The sequence below is a fragment of the Quercus lobata genome, chromosome 8, assembly GCF_001633185.2.
Source record: "Quercus lobata isolate SW786 chromosome 8, ValleyOak3.0 Primary Assembly, whole genome shotgun sequence".
Lineage (NCBI taxonomy): Eukaryota > Viridiplantae > Streptophyta > Magnoliopsida > Fagales > Fagaceae > Quercus > Quercus lobata.
This window is the reverse complement of record NC_044911.1, coordinates 31,042,462-31,062,378: the sequence shown is the minus strand read 5'-3', so window position 1 is coordinate 31,062,378 and position 19,917 is coordinate 31,042,462. Positions and strand designations below refer to the sequence as shown.

General features: G+C 35.0%; 2 protein-coding genes across 3 annotated transcripts; both read right to left on the bottom strand.

Annotated features, from left to right (window-relative positions):
* Window positions 1–916: 916 nt before the first annotated feature.
* LOC115957983 (homeobox protein SBH1-like) lies at window positions 917–7,034 on the bottom strand. Of its 2 annotated transcripts, none has more exons than XM_031076342.1 (4): window positions 6,097–7,034; window positions 5,391–5,646; window positions 1,482–1,708; window positions 917–1,252 (listed from the first exon to the last, which is right to left on the bottom strand). In XM_031076342.1, exons 1-4 carry the CDS (start codon window positions 6,388–6,390, stop codon window positions 1,046–1,048), a joined length of 984 nt encoding a protein of 327 aa, XP_030932202.1. In that variant the 5' UTR covers window positions 6,391–7,034; the 3' UTR covers window positions 917–1,045. The 2 variants fall into 2 exon arrangements, with proteins under 2 accessions (XP_030932202.1, XP_030932203.1); XM_031076343.1 differs by having other exon boundaries at window positions 921–1,252; window positions 5,394–5,646.
* Window positions 7,035–13,224: 6,190 nt separating this feature from the next.
* Window positions 13,225–17,205, bottom strand: LOC115957965 (plant UBX domain-containing protein 4). The gene is made up of 4 exons (XM_031076325.1): window positions 16,563–17,205; window positions 14,258–14,534; window positions 13,926–14,021; window positions 13,225–13,833 (listed from the first exon to the last, which is right to left on the bottom strand). The coding sequence occupies exons 1-4, from the start codon at window positions 17,057–17,059 to the stop codon at window positions 13,444–13,446; spliced, it is 1,260 nt and encodes a 419-aa protein (XP_030932185.1). The 5' UTR covers window positions 17,060–17,205; the 3' UTR covers window positions 13,225–13,443.
* Between the last annotated feature and the right edge of the window lie 2,712 nt (window positions 17,206–19,917).

Here is a 19,917-nt window from a genome sequence, read left to right as displayed (position 1 = left end):
GACGATAAGGCTATTGATGATGTTGTTCCGGCCTCCACTACCACCTCACGTGTCATTGACAACGGCTTTGTTGGCTAACAACAGTTTTCCCTTGCAATGTCAGATTTTGATTTTAATTATGGAAAATGCTAACGAATGCCCTCAAGGCATTGATTAATAATCCCTAAAAAAAGTTTTATTGAAAAAAAAAAAAAAAAAAAAGCATCTTGGATTCTTGGACAATAATGATGGAGAATTAAGTTTTGGGCAACTTGAGAATATCAATGAAGAATTGATTTTGAGGATTTCCACTTCCAGGCTCTAGGGGGGGGGCGGGGTTGAATTGATTTGGAGATTTTGTGCAAGTGTTAAAGGGAATTTTGAATGTTTCAAGAAATGTATGTATACAGGTGAATAAACTAAAAAATTGGAAGTTAAAAGTAGCTAATCCAAAAGCCACTAGAAGTCTAGAACACGACTTTCACATGCCACTGCGCTGTTCCAGCCTTTTTGGCATCAACACTACCAACTTTTGTGGAGTATATATACTGGTGAGGCAAAATAGGGGTTGACAGTATCGAACAACATATGCTTAGCTGACTAGGCAACGTTGTGGCCACCAAAGGCTACATGATTCATGACGTTCCAACACCTATCATAAAAAAGGGAATTGGGACAGGGAGGCAAACCAAATCTGTATGATATGCCACTAGTGAACTAGTCCTACTGTACTTCAGAAAACCTTTAATGGTGAGCATTGTGCATTCTAAGCATCAATTCAATGTGCTTCAACCATGTCAGTGTGTCACATCTAGCAAAGTAATTAAGCCTTGCTACACTTGGCCAACCCCTGCTTGAAGGTGCTAAGCTAAATATAAACCAAGGTAATTTTGGTCAATGGAAAACTGGTACAAACATGTACTTGAATAGCAGTTCTGGAACGTCAAGCAGTTAAATATAAATATTAGAGCGTCTCATTCTCTTACATAACAGAGTTGCATCAATATAAATATTTTTTGATAGGTTAACAGAGTTGCATCAATATTGTTACAGTGACAGTAAAATGTCATTGAAGGAGCATATTTGTGCAATCCATTGGAAAGGGATTGCACATAACATTGTCCATGTAGTAGTGGGGATGAGTACCATCCATCACAACAAATTGCATGTCCTCTGAAGGCTTCCAATGGCGTTTCCTCTGATTGATGAACCAATTGTTTATCTGTTTCAGATCCAGACCTGTTGATTCTGCAAGTGCCACCTTCTGGGACTCCTGAATAAGCATGACAAATTGAATTATTCCAACAAGAACAAATCAATCTCTTATGGGATGGTCAACAAACCATTTCTAACATGGCCACTTTCTAATATTTCATTTCAAAGAGTTCTAGGGTTAAAATGCAAACTTATAAACTTCTAGGATAGAATCAACATCAATGTGTGGTTGATTTTGGCACAGAACTAATGTAAAATGAACAAGGATATAGGCTATATATACATACCGATGGGTATGGCCACTTGTAGTGTCTGCTCCACCAGTCTAGCAACCGGTGCCGGGCTTCCTTTGGTAATTTCCCATTCTTTTTCTTCTTCAGAAATTCCTGCTTTAGACTGCCCAGATATCCACTGTACTTACGCAGAAGCTGAGTTTTCAGTTCCTGGTCTTCAGCTTGAGGATCTATGCTGTTGTCATTCAGATCAACTTCTTCCTCAGAAGATCCATTTCGACCTATAATGGAGGCCAAGAGATCAGATAAGAAAATTACTAGAGGTGCAGGTAGGCATTCATGATTCATTTTACAAAAATACCATAATACAAAGATAGAGGAATTTTAAAACAATAAATTATAACTGATTTCATCAATAACTCATATCAAATGCTTGTAGGATGGCTAAAAATTTGAGACAGTAATCACATCAATTCAAAGTAATAGTATGAAGGGAGAGAGAGAGAGACTCTGATAAATCACTGAATAATGGAAATATGTGGAGTCATTCATAGTTCCTAAAGATATTTTATGCAAAAACTAAATAATATTTTCAACTCCGGAGTTTTTCAGGACTTCAATCAGTGTTCAGGAACAATTATAATACAAATAATTATTATGATGAATCACTAAATAAAGTATGTGTAATTTTCAAAGGAAAGTGCTAGTAGTATCTGCACCAAATCTCAAAAAGGCTAGTCTGCTTACAATTAAGTCTCATTATAATTGTTTATAAATCCCATTTCAACCCAATATATGCCTAGTGTGAGACTTAAAACACACCCACACAACACAATCAATATCCAATCAATATGGAGCATTATAAACTCCCCCACTTAAATCGCTGACATCCTCATCATGGCCCAATTTGTAGAACAGTATCTGAACCCACATGAGGGTACAAGGTTGGCTTTGAATGATCCAAGAAAAAGCGTTAGCCACGTCTGCTTATATCACTATTATAATCCTAGTGTCCCACATTACTTAAGTGTAAGCTTAAACATATGTATATATATATATATATATATATATAAAAGCTCTTGGGCACCATTTCCTTACAAGCCGGTTTTCAAGGGTGAGTTCTACCTATGGGTTTATAACATTTGGTATCGAAGCCAACCACCATGTCGAGTATGTGGTCAAATCTTGGAGGGGGCGATCTAGAGGCTAGATTAAAATGGCTAAGTCATTGAATAGGTTTGTATTGTTTGGTATCAGAGCTAATTACCACATTGAGTAATTAGACACAACTCATTGATTATGGGATCAAATGAGTTGTGGTTTTGTGATCAGTTCTCGTAGGGGTGACCTAGAGGCTAGATTATAATGACTTACTAAGTCATTGAATAACTGATAGGTAAGTCGAGCCGCCAAAAAAAGAAAGAGAAAGGGCTACCATCACGTCAGTTCCGATAGAGTGAGCCGTTGTGGATGTCAGCTGTAGAACTTGGTGGTACATTATGATCCTAATCAACTCAGTATATGCCTGCTCGCCACCTTGCTTCTATTTGCCTAGACATGATCTATGGGAGTTCAAGTCAAGCTAGTGCATCACAATATCTGAAAGTCTTTTTAAGAAGAAAAGTGTAGATACAAGTGTCCATTAATTAGCTTTATCGTGTTATAGAATTTGTTACCATCAATGTTTGTTCACTTGTAAAAAATCAAGCCTATGTTGGAGCAACAAGAATGTCACCATTAATGAAGAATTTGAGATAGATTGATAAATAACATTCAAAGTGTTATAGTGAGATGGGTATTCTAATTGAAAATATCAGTACTTTATACAGTTTAAGGAATGAATCCATAATGTCAGCTAAATATGTTAGGAATATGAGATGAAAAGAAAAAGAATCAATCAAAGTTTTACCTTTGAGGTGCGTTGAATTGTTGTCTTTAAGAAAATATTTGCTCCCACTCTTTGAGAGTTTAATAATGGGATAGTGACAAATCACCTTTAGAATACAACAAAGCCCCTTTTACTTCTACAAATAGCAATCTTAGAGAATTCTTAGGATTTTCTTGTATTCTGGTTAATTAATTTAGTCACAATTGAAAAGTCATTGAAAACTGAAACTTCACTCAATCTAGCACGACAACTCACCCGCACGATCCTCAAACAGAACCTTCAATTAATTCTTTCGCAAGGCTTGCTCGAGAGAGCTTTTGAAAATCAAACCATTTTAACTTTCAATCTTTTAAGTTAATTCCACCATTTCCGATGTGAGATTACCTCATATACTACTACTTATACGTATAGTAGACTCTTCCAACTGTTAGATCACATAGATATGCGATTGCCTAATATACTACTACTTATACATATGGTAGACTCTTCCAACTGTTAGATCACATAGATATGTTCGAAAGGAGCTATTTTTCATTATTATAAGCATATATGATAATATACTTGGATTGATCATGTTACATCAATCCATCATATGCATAGCTAAAGTAGAAAAACTCAGCATTAAAAATTCACAATTGAAAAGGCACAACTGATAATTGAATACAAATTTACTAATAACAATTGCTCAATTTTGGTAGTTAATACAGTTTAAAAGGGCTACTTTGCTAATCTATTTTCAGCAAAAGGCTAGCAAGAGTTCAATGCATGCACTTCACAATACTATCTGAATACGGGTAGAGATCCCTTTTTAGCAAGACAAAGCTTGCTTCTACAAAATGAATACAGACCCCGACTTAATCAAGCTTGGAGGACTAAATTAATATATAAATTTTTTAAAGGGCTAGAGAAAAGTCTTTCCTGGACTCTAGGAATAGCTATCTGAAAATAAAATAGGGATGGAAGCTATCTAAATTTAAAAAGAGAGAAGAAAAGAAAGACTCATACAAGTAAATAAGAAGCTATGATAACCCGAGCATTTTAATACATGAATTTTTGTGTGCTGAAAACTATATATGGTGCATTAATATGCCAAGTGGAGTTCATCCGATCAACTGCATTTTTTTATATGAGAAGTCCATTTCCCTCTTTCTACGATCAATAGCAAAATGTACGGTTTCAATTTACGCTAAGACATTCAGTTGATGTCAAAGTAGCTCTTTTGTTCCAAAACAGGCAACCATGATGATCACCTACCTTCAACGAATGAACTTTCCATATTCAAGCCTAGCCCCAATTCCATTACAATAGAAGATATATGGAGAAGATCATTTCATGAGTTCTTCACTTGTGTTTCTCTCCCTCACGCTACAAGGTTTTGATTGTTCTTTCACATATATGCCTTTCCGCCATATTGAAAGTGAACAGCAACCTCATAAACTTGAGATGCAATTTCCTCTCTTTACCAGTAACATACAAACAGTAATAAACTTACAACTATGAATTAAATATCCGTTTTTCACATTTCTACAATATCTACCATTTTATTTTCCTTCTCAGTTGAAATCAAATATTAGATGTTTGAGCAACTGCATTCAAACATTTATCATAAAAGTGACATTTGTCTCTCTCCAGCCTGAAACCTTTCTCCATTGTTTCTTTAATAATTTTAAAAACCTCTCAAATAACTTATAAAAGAAACCCTAAAAGGCTAGAAGGGTTCAGAAGTTCAGACAGTTTAGGCCAGAAAAGACTAACAATAAGATGGCAAATATCCAATTGTAGACACAGACAAACAGAAGAGAGTTAAATCTATAGACATCTATACCCCATCTGGTACCCCTTTACTCTAGCCTCCAAACAAGAAATTTCCTTTTGTATAGACTGATCAAGCTCAATTATTCGTCTGGCACTTCCATAGCACATGGATTGACCCTCTACCTATCTGTCTACCTCTGATAAACAAAAACAAAAAACATGACCTCTTTGAAGGGAAAAAGACAAAAAACAAAACAGTTACTTTAGATTGCAATTAAAAAAGGTTTAGATGATCAAGAAAAGAGGATTAAGAGTGTCACCACCAGCTGAATCTGAGGAAGAAACTGTTAGGGCTTTGAGCTGGCACTCGATCCTTGAGAAGAAAAGCATGGCCTCTTTGAAAGGTTTAGAGAGTTCTTGCTCGTACTTGGTGAGCATCTCACAATAGGCCTCCATGAACTGGTCCAGTCCAGGGTCTTCACCTATGCAAACTGTTCCTGACCTACCACCCATGGCAGCTTCAGAATTAGCATAGACCTCCTCTAACCTAGCCACCACTTCAGGAGATGCCCCAACCTACGATCATTAGCATTTTCTCTAGCATCAAAATAACAACGCCATGCAAATAAAACTAGTGGGAAAAGAAAAAAACCATTTAAGAAATAAAAAGAAAAAGGGGACATTTGGCTTTCCACTATAAAATCTTGAAGGAACCCTTCATCACAGAATCCAACAAATGGTTTTATTGGAGAGAGTGAGAGAGAAACCAACATGAAGAAAGGGACAGTTGAGGGTTTAAACTAGGAGCAGGTTTCTGATTATTCTTTCGTGGACTACAAAAACCACTGCCAATTATAATGAAAAAGAGATTCTGAAAATTCTATCTGTTTATAAGCCTTTGCTAAGAAAGAGCAAGAGAGACAATAAAATAAAATAAAAAACCAAAACTTTTCCATGAACTGGGCTTCTGATGAGAAAGAGAGAAAGAGGTTTGAATTTGACTATGTAGAAGTTAGAATTCATCACCTTTTGACAATTGACATAAGCTGCCAATAGTCGAAGGAAGAGAGGATGAGCCATAATCTTTGCCCTCATAGTCATACAACTACTATTGTTGGTCTCCATGCGGTTCACAATATCTTGCGGAGGCATCAAACCAGAGGTCTTTTGGCCATAAGAATTGGTGTTCAAAGGTAGAGGAAGAAATGGCTTAAAATTACTATTTGCTTCATGACCAGAATTCATTAGAGGCATCATCATATTGTTGTCTTCAAACCCCATCATACAAGAAGTGCCATTTCCACTAGCTCCTCCTTCCATATTCTCTCTCTCTTTCTCTCTCTCTCTCTCTCTAAAAACCCATAAAAATCTCTTTCGGTGTGTCTCGGCACTCTCACACACTAGTTTTTATAAAGCCTATTGGTCTCCCTAAAGAGCACTCCCGGTTTTCAAGCTTAAAAACTTAGTCTTTTTACAGAAAATAGGGTTTTTTTTCGTATCCCCTTCTTGGCTGTCTGTAAAAAGTAGATTCAGTCTCTCTTGGAAATGGGTATTTTCTTTACTTCCTGTGCGCAAACAGTATTTCACTCTTCCCTCTCTCTTTTCTCACTCTCTCCGTATCAGATATATATGTACATAATATTTAGCTAGTGAGAGAGAGAGAGAGAGAGAGGAGTTTAAGATGAACAGAAGGTTGCACGCGGGGTTAACGTGCGATTTTGCAAGTTCTACTGAGAGTCTGAGACCCTTTCCTTCCCGATGAAACCTAGCCCTTATCACCTCCTCGTTTATTGCACTGCCACTGATCTACTTACTATTTACTGGTTCACTCTGAGAGAGACAGAGAAAGAGGAACTTACTATTTACTGGTTCACTCTGAGAGAGACAGAGAAAGAGAGAGAGAAAAAGGTACCATTTGATGTTGCTTAATTATGGAGAGGATCATATGGATAATCAAGTTAATGGGGTTGAATTGATGGGAAGAAAAAGAAAACTTCTTGCTCTGGTGCTCGAAACTTAATTCGTGGTGTTAGTGATTGATGGTAATCAATCTCAACCGTCCATTTGATGGTACCCACTGCCCTCTCAATCACAGCCCCTCCTTCCATTATATTAATTAATACTATTAATATTCCCTTTGTGATTTCACGTTGTCCTCTCTCATACACACAGGTAGGCACAGTGTTTATGTTTCACTTTTGGGAGTGTTTAACCTTTCTAGGGCAAAACAACAAAGGCAAACCTGGAAACACGACACCGTTTGCTGGGTTATATTCATGCAAAACGACATCGTCTCTATCTCTACCTCTTCCAATATAGTTCTCATTTTGTTGTCAACCATTCATTCTCAGCCATATGGGTCTAATCAATAATAGTTTATAGTAGAAAAAGTGAGAAAAAAGAGAGAGAGCTGATAGAAAGTTGGTGGGACACTCCGAATGTCTTTTCCTCTAGTCTTCTCCAAACAAGTCTTTTTATTTATCCTTTGAAATTTATAACAATGCCATGTGCAAGGCATATTACAAATGATGAGTTATTTTAGACCACATCTTTTATTTATTTATTTTTATATATGTTTTATGCAGTAGATTATTAACTCACTTTTAAATGAATTTGCTATTATGGATTTCAGTTTGCTTAATTGGTAAAAAAAATTTTAGTTGAAAAAGAGATTTGGAATTTAATTTCTATCTACATCAAAAATTGATTAGTGTTTTGATCTAATGATAAAGTTCTATCATTAAGAGCGAACACTATAAATTTAAAACTCTCTAAAAAAAAATCGTTATTTTTTTTAACACTTATAACTTGACACATCAAAATTGTGGCATAAAATAGTGTAATTTTTTTTTTCATAAATAACATCAATTCTATCACAAAAACATTAATTTTTCACATAAATACTTACATATTCTTTCACAAATTCACCTTACAAAGGTCATTCACAATATCGAAAAAACACAATTTTTGCTAGGGCTATACAAAATCTGACCAGCACTGATGAAATAAGCCTTTGCAAGGCTCCACCGGATGTTTTGAGCATGGTGGTTAGCGGAAACTTGGGTGAACCAAGACAGGCGATGCATTGACTGATTGCTGGTTTTGCACACTAATTGCGTGATGACATTTTCGTTTCAATTTTGATCCCTAAGTTAGATTTATTTATATCAGACAACAGAGTCATTCATCTCGTCTGCTTCCTTACAAGAAGTCTCCCCCTCTCCTCTCCTCTCTCTCACTCCTCAGCTTCCCCCAGTCATTGCCACCATCCTTTGTCACTCTATGCCACCATTTTCCAAGTTTCTCTTTCTTCTCTTTCCTCCCTCCTCACTCCCTTTTGTCATGATTATTCTCTGGAAGTTCTTAGAGAAGGTTTTGATGCTCAATATCTAAGCTACTATACTTGTCTTTGCTATATTTTCTACTAGGTATGAAAATGTATTTGATGTTCAATATCTAAGCTACTATTCTTCTCCTTATTATGCTTTTTAGAAAGAATGTGAATTTGTTTGAGATATTTTATGTGGGTATTAGAAAAATATTGTGAATATGTCTTGTTTGTTTGTTTTTATTTATTTATTTAATATTTGGGTTGTTTGATTATTTTGATGTGGTTTGGGTTTTTTTTTTTTTTTTTTTGGTACCAAACTAATCACACCGAACTGGTATGGTACACCACACCTTGTGTAGAAATAGTTGGTGAGAATTTGAATTTTTCAAATGATTTCCATAATATATTAAAAATTCAATGAGGAATGAAATAATTCATTAAAAAGTAGTAGGTCAAGTTCAAGCATTGTTTAATCTAGCTTCTTCTTCTTCCTCTTTTTATTTTTTATTTATTTTATTTTATTTATTTTATTGAATGAGAAACACCCACATAGAATGTAAGCAAGATAGGTTGAGAACATGACAGATTAAAAGTATTTTATCATCCATAATAAAAAAGAAGTGTTATATTCATAACATTTTCATAATATATTCATAAGTGTTTAGTTGTTATTGGTTATAATTTGAACCTACTACTGAAATTACTTTTTTACCCCAATAATAACAACTCACAACAACTTTTCACTTTAAATTTGTTGTGAAAATATTTTGAATATAACATTTCTCATAATTAAATAATTTTTTTCTTTTTTTTTTTGCTGAATGATAATTAAATAATTTTGACATTAATAGCGTGTGTCTATTATTTTCACATACACTCAGTTGTATAATTTTCCATCACTACAGAAATTGTGTCCACATTTTCTCTTCTTCTTTTTTTTTTTTTTTTTTTTTTTTTTTTTCTTTTTGAGAATAAAAATCTGAAATTTCTCTTCTAGTAACATGTCCCGCTGAACAAACCTTATTTCCGAACCTGTTCCTAATTTCTTTTCAGTTTTCACTTTTGTCATGACTTGCTATTGAAGTAATGAATTATTTGCAGCTAAACGGGACGCTGTACGCTTAAATTCCCATCCCATCAATCTTTGAAGTGCGACTTGCCTATACAGTTTGACACAAACTAAACGGCAATATATAACACTACCAAAAGGAGATCGAAACTTGAAAATTATTTTTGTCATTATGTATTTACACAAACGCAAGCGGAAGAGTCGACAAAAGAAAAGAAGGAAAACGTTTTGAAAGTGAAAGACATGATGACATACTCCAGTGTCGAGACAAGGTTTCTTGTCTTAGCACATGCCATGCTCCAATAGTTAATAGGGGGTTGCGACCAAATCTTGTGTAAATCTCATATCCAGCATGCTTGGTTGCTCCACACCCATAAGCCATAATCTGGGAGTTAAAGAGAGGGAAATAACATGATATTTGATAGTTGATACAAATGTAACCAAATGCATCATGCACATCATCTATTCAATTCACCCAAATCCTATTATCATGGCACATATTCAGCTCCATTACTAGCTAGCTCATTCAAGACAACTGGCTTTTTTGGAAAATAACATGCATCACATCACATACATGTAATGTAATACCTAGTGGAATAAAAATTATGATCTTCATATTTTGCACAAATCACATGTTACCTTAAATCTAAAACTTCTAATGAAAGAACCACATACCTCAATGCTACAAACTTGAGGCTATTTATTGTTAAAATTCCAGCAAGCAACTTCTTGAACGACCTTGATGTTCACCTCAATGACTATAAGATAGGCCAAGAGTGGGGCTATTTATGGTTGAAAAACTCCTAACTGTGTATGCATTAAGGTCTGTTTGGGATCTATTTATTTTGCTGAAACTGAAATTTTTTTACTGAAAGTACTGTAAATAAAGGTAAAAGTTAACTAAAATAGTATAATGAGACTTATGAATAGTATCAAAAAGTGTAGTGGGAATCATTAATAATAGTAAAAATAAGCTGAATAGTAAAATAAATTAACAAAATTAATTATGCCAAACAGACACTAAGAGGAAGAAGAAAATTATTTTTCTCCATTCTCTTTAGCCTAGCCACCACTTAGGGTTCGATCTCTACCCAACAAAACTCAATGTGTGTGACTTCAATGAATAATAGCATGGCCGGCCCTTCAAGGACTTTTGTATTTACAACCTTTTTTTTTATCCCTTTTTTTTTTTTTTTTGGTTGTTGTTGTTGTTGTTGTTGTTGAGAGAATTTGTATTTACAACTTGAGGTGAGACCAAAGGATAAAATAAAGGTCCAACTCCAACGCCCCTTGCCCTCTAGTCATCTCATGGCTTGCCTAAAGTTACTATTAACTATATATATATTTTATTCCACCACAAAATATAACTGCTTTTTTTATTAAACAAGTTATCCTAAACTACTTTAATTAAGTATATTAAAATAATTAATATATTTTCCTCTTCAGGGAAACTCTAATACTAAAGTTCCAAAAATTTTAAAAATTATAATGCCATTAAATTCTACCATTAATGGTTTAGTTAAATTTAAAAGAAGTTTCATCATTCATATTATTTTAATAATCTTTATAATTTTTTTAATAATAAAAATTGGGTTGTATACTTTGCGTTTGTATTTTTGTGGTGTAATGTAAGTATTACAAGTTGAACGACAAAATTTTACCATGCCACTCATTATAAGTCTATTAAAATTATTAACATAGTTTACATAAGTGAAATTCTAAGTTTTTCTTCTAAAAAAAGAGTGAAAAAATATATTACCAAATATTATCAAAATATTATTTTGATTAACCTTAATTATCATAAGTTTCAATATATTTAAAAGAAAATTTATTATTTATTTTAAATTATTTTATAACCTATTCTAATATTATATTTGGTCTTCGTTACAAATTTGAACTTATACATTATGTAACTTAAATTATTTTACTTTTTAATTATATTATCAAATTTTTTTTTTTATTTGCATATAATATATATTTTTTTATTAAACTGTGTATCACATGAATACGATTATAGTACTAACATTAAAAGTCAATTCCATATTAAGTGTCCTACTTTTTACCTACGTAGACTATGTGATTACAGGGGCGGTGGAGTCGAATTAAGCATAATCCCCTTGGCCGACTAATAATATATAAATCCAGACAAAGTCATAAAAGTATAAAAGATACCACCGACGGGGTGGCTGAGTAGTCAAAGTGTGTGATAGTTGTTTTGAGGTCCTATGTATCAACTCTAGTGAAAAGTGAGATCTTATAACTAATCCCTGATTTATTAGTTTTCTCATAAAATTAGGGTGATATTTGTGATCACCCTCAATCATAATAATTATAACTTAATCCAATATTTTTTAACAGAAAATGCGCCTATGGTCACACGTGAGGCACAATAGTCACCCGCCTCCGTTTTTGTTCATAAAAAAAATAATAAAAAAGAAAAGAAAAAGACTACCTCTCTCCAGAACATGTTCATATTTCGGAGGCCTCTCAAGAAAAAAAAGAAAAAAAAATTATGATTAGACGAACTCATAATGTTAAAATTGATAGGTGATCTAGACCCTATGCTAATTGTGGATCTGGCAAAGGAGTTGCACATGCAACTTTTCTATGTACTCGCCACAGCTTTCAAAAAGTAAGATTAGACTGTCTCCAATCAAAATTCAGTGGTCATGATCTCAAACTGGTTGTCTACTCATATATGTTAAATGCACGATAATTGTTCTGATTCATTCATCATTGTTTTTTAGTGCTCTCTTAATTTCAGCTGCGTTTGTTTCTCAAAAAAAAAAAAAAAAAAAAAAAATCAGCTGTGTTTATCACATATACTGTAGGTGAAACTTGACGTTAACAATGAGCTATATATAATTCAGAGAAAATAAATAATGTTGTGGATGAAATACAAGAAATATGGAGTATTGGACTGTTATAGAGTTTAAAAGAGCAAAGATGACCCCAAAACGTGTTCAAAATTCCCTTATACCGTGTTTTCAATATACGTTGCTAAATGAGGTGTACACCTGTTTATAATGTTAATTGAAATGGAGAAGGGCAAATGTTCTAAAACAAGCCCTGAGCAGGATGTAAAACCCTGCTTCTGATGTGAAATCCAAGAATATAATCTGGCCACCAATGCAGTCTTGTCATCATATGACAAGTCTTGTACCGTGAATGTTAGACTTTTTTTTTGCTGAATACTGTGAATGTAAGACTTGAGAGTTTGAGACTATTTATAGTGCACCATATTAGTGTACCTAATCTAATTATTATAGTTGGAAGACGGAATAAATTTAATTTTTCTTACATTTACGATGATAAATAAAATCTAGGAAGAAAGCCTACTCATAAACAATTTAGCCTATGTATCTTTAGCCCCATCCATATTCCCCAATACAGGTGGGAAAAATCCAGTTGCCAGATTGGTTTCTGAAAGGCTCATTATCAACTGCTGCAATTACCACCAGGGCAAAACATATTAACTCATGTAACCTGTACATATATTAACTAAAAAAGTGAAAATTGAGTGGGGATAGCCTTTGATCAATCCCGCTCCATCCAAAACAGGTTTTCTTTGTCTTAAAAAGGAGATGGGATTGAATGCAGATTTTGGCATTTGCCCCTCTTGTTAAGGGGTACTAAAGATTCACTATTCTCCAACCAGTCGACTCATATTTGGTGCAGAGCTTAGAAAGGAGAACTATCAATCCGTCTAAAACCCCATAGCAAAAGAATATAAGAAAGGAAAACAGAAAACCACTGAAACATAGATACATCCAACTGTGATTTACTTTCTCAAATTGAACTGTGTTTTTGCATTTGGATAGGTCTCTGCTTCGAAAAACACGTCCACGATGAAAGCACTCCTGAACTGAATTATTAATCAAAGTCTTTTATGTATAACATGAAATCAGTCAAGTTTTTATCATATATATGTAGGTAAGCTAACACAAATGGGGGTTAGCACCAATGCAACCAGCTAGAATTTCTGGATGACAACTGAGTTGGCTATGCCAGCCTGCTCTATTGTCTGGTCCAGATCAGTTAGTTGTTTGGGAGGGAACCCCATCGTCAGAAGCTGGTAAGTTGTTACTCCACCAGGTCTTGATGCATCAATAAAATTACGGATTTCTCTGATTGTATGGTGGTGGTTGAAGCGAGAGACCATGCGTGTACCATCAGCCAATCTTAGCTGAATTGAAGTTGATGGTGATGACTCATCGACAACTAAACCCGTTAATGGCAATGGAGCAGTGTTGAGGGGAGTGGCAGAAACTGTGGGTTCAGAGACAGCAGGGGTTGTTGTGGAGGTGCTGCTACCTAAAGTTCTTCCCACTCCATGAAAAGCTACGTGGCTCTTCACTGGCTCCTGCATTAAATTAACAGGGCAAGGAAACAATAAGAAACACATGCAAACAGGGAACAAATAAACAGGAGATCAGGGGAGAAAAAGGGTCGCACAGGGTAGTTTTCATCCCGCCTCAGGAGTTCAACATGGACGCTAGTTCTCCTATCTGCTGGTTCAAGCTCCTTAGGACAATCAGAATTCTTGATGCTCTGCATTGAGATACAACTGATCATAAGCACACATCTCTAATAGAACAGAAATGCTAATAGAATGGCACATTTTAAATTTTGTTGAATGCATAGAATCCCTTAAAAGAAAAGACACCAGGGCAGGAAGTGTGGAAACGGACTGCTACGATAACCCATGGTAGCACAAACACGAAAATGCAGCATAAAATATTACGATTACCATCAGTACAATGAATGGCACTTCATCGAAAAATTACCTCCAAGAATGAAGCATTTTCAGGATCATCAAACCTCCGCAAAGGTCCATCATTCACAGAGAAACCATTGCTCCAAAAAGTGATGGTATGAATGACAACTTCAGGGTGCTGAGGTTCAGATGGCAGTGTCTCGCCTGAGAGTAATCTTGCTGTTCCAGTAAAGCTTTTTGAGCTTGAAGATGGTTGAAGGTGATCAGGGTCTACAGCAACCTGTCTGGCATGATTGAAAATTGCGTCCACTTCATTACCTTTGGTTGGATCCTGGACAAGCATTCCACTACAACCAAAAGTGAAACAGAACAACATTAGCCATCATTGCTATCAAGGATGTAACAACAATTTTCAGATTCAGTGACTAAGACAGCTCATGATTTTGTTAAATAAAATTAGTCCCAAAAAAAAAAAAAAAAAATCCAAACCAGACCAAACAAAAAACATATAAATTTTTTGGTCAAAGAGAAAGAGAATATATATATAACACCAGCTTGGCAACAACAGAGTCTGCTATGCTCGAGTATGCTTAATATAAGCTAAGTGAAACAATTTGTTCTCATCAACAAGACAACTTCAATTGGGTCTGGGACCTCTGGGTCCACCTAAGGCTTAATCTTGTGGATAAAGAATCGATACCAACCCTCCCAAAGGACCCCTTTTTCCTAATATAGAGAAGTGAGACAAAATGCAGAGATATAACTTCAGCATTCGATACAAGATGGCTTATGATTCTAAACAATGGGCGTACAAGCAAGCAGATATAGAAATGGATTTGCATAAGAAGCTTTTGCTCTTTATGGCTTATAAAAAGTGGGTGTTCACTTCATAATATAATTTCCCTTTCTCATAGCTTAACAGAGGTTACTTCGGTTCACATTCAATATATGCACGCGCATTTCCGATTTTGGATACTCTTCTAACTAGGAGAAAGTAAAGTTATGATAGAAAGATATAGTGTCCTTTCTTCATTTTACCTAACTTTTCTCCAAATTTCACCGATTTCATAGACAAAATCCTAGTGGGGTGATGAAAGAGATGCCAAAATATTATTCTCATGCTTTCTGTTCTTTTTTCTCTTCTTTAAAAAACCAAAATATGTCCTGTAGAGCCAAGGCGTAAACCGAACGTACTGAAAACACCAAGCAATAGAATTTAAAAATTTTCTCTTCTTTTTATCTCCTCTAGAACCTAGTGGTAAACCAAACATATTGAAAGCACCAAGCAATTATAATGAGGCCTATCTTATAAACAATTTCAAACATGCTTACTCAATGCATTCATTCCTTTTTTTTAATTGAAAGATGCTTCGTTTGATAAAATAAACCACCAATGCCGGTTCTATTTCGGTTCTTATTACCTTGTAGCCATTATTTTGATTTTAACAAAAGACAATTTATTTTGACAAGACAATCTATAGAATGAGCTAGAGATCAGATACCAACCAACCATGTAAGAATACGATAATAAAGAAACTCCCTCTTCCATACTTTGACACCAAACAGGTCTTAATACCCCAACTTACCATGTGTTTGGAAAGATGGGGAGGAGAGGGGCCCTGTGCGGATATTTTTTTTAAAGGGGTTTGAGGGGCTCCCAAATTGAGATAATTTGGACAGGGAGGAGGGCGAGGGGAGGGGTTCCACTAATATATATATATATATATATATATATATATAATTATCAATTTGTATGATGTCCTATCATTTTCTCTTGTTAGAATAAATTATTAAATTCGCCATTTCCTAACAAGCTTTTGGAGAAATCAGTAATTTACTATCTCTGCTTCCCATTAACATCCAAGCATAGGTGAGGAGGGATATGTACACACACTGCCCCCCTACTTGATTTTTAAAACATTGAAAATAAGATAAGCGGAAGGGATAACCATTGCCCTCCACTCTGCTCCCCTCATACTCTCCTCTCCTTTCCCTCCAACTCCAAACACACTGAGAGATTATCACAAACACAACCATTTGATGATTAAATATAACAAACAAATCTCACCTTCAACGAAAACTGCTATTATGCCAATAAATACAGTAAGTTTTAGCAATATATCTGAATTAAAGTACAAACTAAAACTAATACTAAAACTTCCTTTACAATCACAGATACTATTATAATCAACACGTAATTTCACTCCAACATTGCATTGCAGTGGTTTCCAATTTTGAAGTTTTGACAAAAAAAATTATCTTCAATTTGACAGAAATTAATAATTCGATTGTTATTGTTTGCAAGTTTCTTAATTAGGTTTTCTCAGCAACCAAACATAGAAACCCTAGGAATAGAAAAAGAGTAGAGTAGGTACCTCTTCTCGCCACCGGTGTAGTACTCCTGAGGCTCATCGGAGTCACTACCGTGGTCTTCCCCAGCTGGACGGTTGAGATCGGCGAGAGTACGGACGTTGCCACGTGTGCGGTCATTATAGTTTGGGGTCGGACCACGCCTGGTGGAGCGGAGCTGGTAGGGAGGGCGAGACGGAGTAGGAGACGGCGAGCGGGATCGCGACCGAGAGGGAGAGTAGTCGGGGGACTTTGAAGGCGACGGCGACGGAGAAGGAGAGTCGGAAGGAATGATTGGGTGAGCAACGGCGGCGGCGGGGTTGATGTTGATGTTTTCGTTGCCGTTGCCGTTGGCGTTGTCGTTGTCGTTGTCGAGAAAAGTGGAGACGGCGGAGTCGAGGTGGAAGTTGTGGCTCTCTAAGAAGAAGAGAGCTTCTTCTCTGGTGGAAGAGGTGATTTCGCAGAATGAGGTGATCAGGTCTTCGTTGTTGGTGTTGCTTGGATTCGCTTCTTCGGCTTCCATCTTTTATCTTTACAAAAGAGAGAGAATGTGTTTGTGTTTCGGATTGCTTGCTCGCTTTGCTTGCTTGCTTGGACAAGGAGGAGCTTTAAAAGAATAACATATTTGCTAGCTAAGCTTTCTCTGAATCTGAACAAGATATATGTTAGTATATTATTATACACTAGTACACTACTTTTATTTTATGATAATATATATAGTCAGTGTACGACTCTCTCAGACGGTGTCGTTTTCTTTTCTTTTCTTTTCTTTTATTAATCCCTTATTACGGTGCGGCTATTTTTTGGTATTTCCACTTCACGTGAAGGTGTTACGTGTCAGGGAACAGAATCGCGGAGGAACGCACCGTTTTGGAATTCTTCCCTTTTTATTTTGGGTTAGGCTTAGGTTTGGTGTCCGATAATACTGGATCCGTTGAAATGATAACATGTGTCAAGTTTTAAACATGTGTCACCATCTGATCAGGTCCATTGCACTAAATGCACTGGACTTAAACCAAGTCCTCTTATTTTATGGTTATTACATTGAGAGATGTTACTTTGAGAGAGGTTATTTAAATGAATGTTTTTTACCCATAAATAACATTCAACAATAAGGTCATTTTGTAATGTTTTATAAAACCGGTTTAAAATAATAGTATTACTATTTTCGTGTGTGTTCTAATAAGTATTATTGTTTACTAAAAAAAATAATAATTTGATATTTAAGATTTAGGCTTTGTTTAGTTGGAGTAATTATAATAAGGAGTATAGAAAATAAAGGAGAAAAAAGTTGAGAGAAAATTATATTTTTGGTTTGGTTGAGGGTGGAAAGGGCAGAGATTTTGGTGAGACTCACAAGTTTTCTCTTCTACCCCCACCAAAACACAAAAATATTTGGACAAAATTACCCACATTTCCTTTTTACCTTTTTTTTTGGTGATGATGATGAGCATGATACTGTTACACACAACCATTTTTTTTTCTTTTTCTTTACGTTTTTTATTATTATTTTTATTTCTTATTTTTTACTAGCCATGAATTTTCCCTTTTAATAAACTTGGGTGATTGCTTATTTATTTTTTTTTTTTAGTTGCTTGTTTGCCTTTTTTTATTGAGCATCATTTTTAATAAGGACATATAAGTAAATTTATACAAACTTTATTTTCTATTTTTTCATTTCTCTTTTCAACCAAATAAAAAAGTTTTCCATCCCTTCACTTTTCCGTCTTTCCAACCAAATACGAACAAGGGAAACTAAAATCTCTTCTATCCTCCTACTTTTTCCTCATCTCTCTATTTTCTATCATTTCATTTTTTTCATCATCCCAACCAAACAGACCATTATTGTGAAAATATTGTAAATATAGCATTTCTAAATTACATTTTCCTCTCTTGAGGTTTTGGAGAATGATCCTCCACCCCAAATTTAAGGGGGGGAAAAGTCAAAAATACTTTCCTCCTTTAGGTTTGAAAAAATAGCACTCTCCTTTGGTTTATGTTAGTGACAAAATATTCTATATTTTTATAAAATTCTTTTTACCAAAGTTTAACCATGACTAGTAAAAACATAAATAAATTTATATTAATAATTTTAATTTTATCAAGCACCAAAAGACTTGCAACAACAAATCTCTCCTCAACTCTTTTTTTTTTTTTTAAAAAGTCATACTAAATAGGCAAAAATGCAAAACTAACCCTCTAATTTTTAACTTTTGTCATTTCAGTCTTCTAACTTTCAGTTTTGTCATTTCAGCCCTCTATCTTTCAAGTTTTGTCAATGTAGTATTCTGTTAGGTATCAGTTACTCCTCCCATTAAGTTTGGCCTTTTTTTTTTCTTTTTTTTTTATAATAATTTTCGTAATTAAAAAGAAAAAAAAAACTGTAAAAAAAAAAAAATGTAAGGGGAACAACATTGTTCCCCTTCCCCTGAAATCAAAACCGAAAAACGGAAAAATCTCAATCTCTCTCTCAAGATCAGTCTCTCTCTCAAATCCACCATCATATATGCATATGCTTTAAAGCAGACAACCACCAAACCTCAAAATTTCAACAAGCCAACCCATAACACACAAACAAACCCCAAAGCAAATACCACACCAAAGAGAGCCGCAATCCCATCGACGGTTGCGATATGGCACAACACCACCAAGCCCATCGACCCATGCTCACAGAAGGTAACCTAATACAGCTCCATTTGAGTTACCCACCTTCTTTAGCTTGTGAAGATGATCCTAACCGACCCATCTTAAAAACAAAACCTAGACCCGACCAAAAACAAAAAACCAACTCAGTTTTTTTGCCTAACCCAGACCCAGCCCAAAACCATCTACAGTTCAGTCGGAAAAAACCTCGCCGATGGTGGCCGATGTGAGAGGCTGGATTTGAGAAGCTGCGGAATCTGTTCAGGGCTTTTTGGCTGAGGAATGAGGATATTACTTTGCCATGGGTTTAATTAGAGCCGGTTAAGTTTTATCAGGGTTAAAGTTTACTCGGTTTTGGTCACAAGAATTTTTGGTATGTTACAGAGAGAGAGAGAGAAAGCAGAGAACGGGGAGGCAGGAGGCTGAGGATGGAAACTGGAGGGGCGGACCTTCCATGTTTTCTTTTTTCAGCTTTTTGTTATTTTCTTTTAATTACAATTTTTTTTTTTTTAAAAAAAAAAAGGTCAAACTTAATGGCAGAAGTAACTAAGACCTAACAGAATACCACATTGACAAAAATTAAAACTTAGAGGACTGAAATAATAAAACTGAAAGTTAGAGGACTAAAATGACAAAAGTTAAAAGTTAGAAGGTCAGTTTTGCATTTTTGCCTACTAAATATTTTAAAATACTCTTTAATAAAAATTTAAATTAATATATTTTAATTTTGAAAGGGAA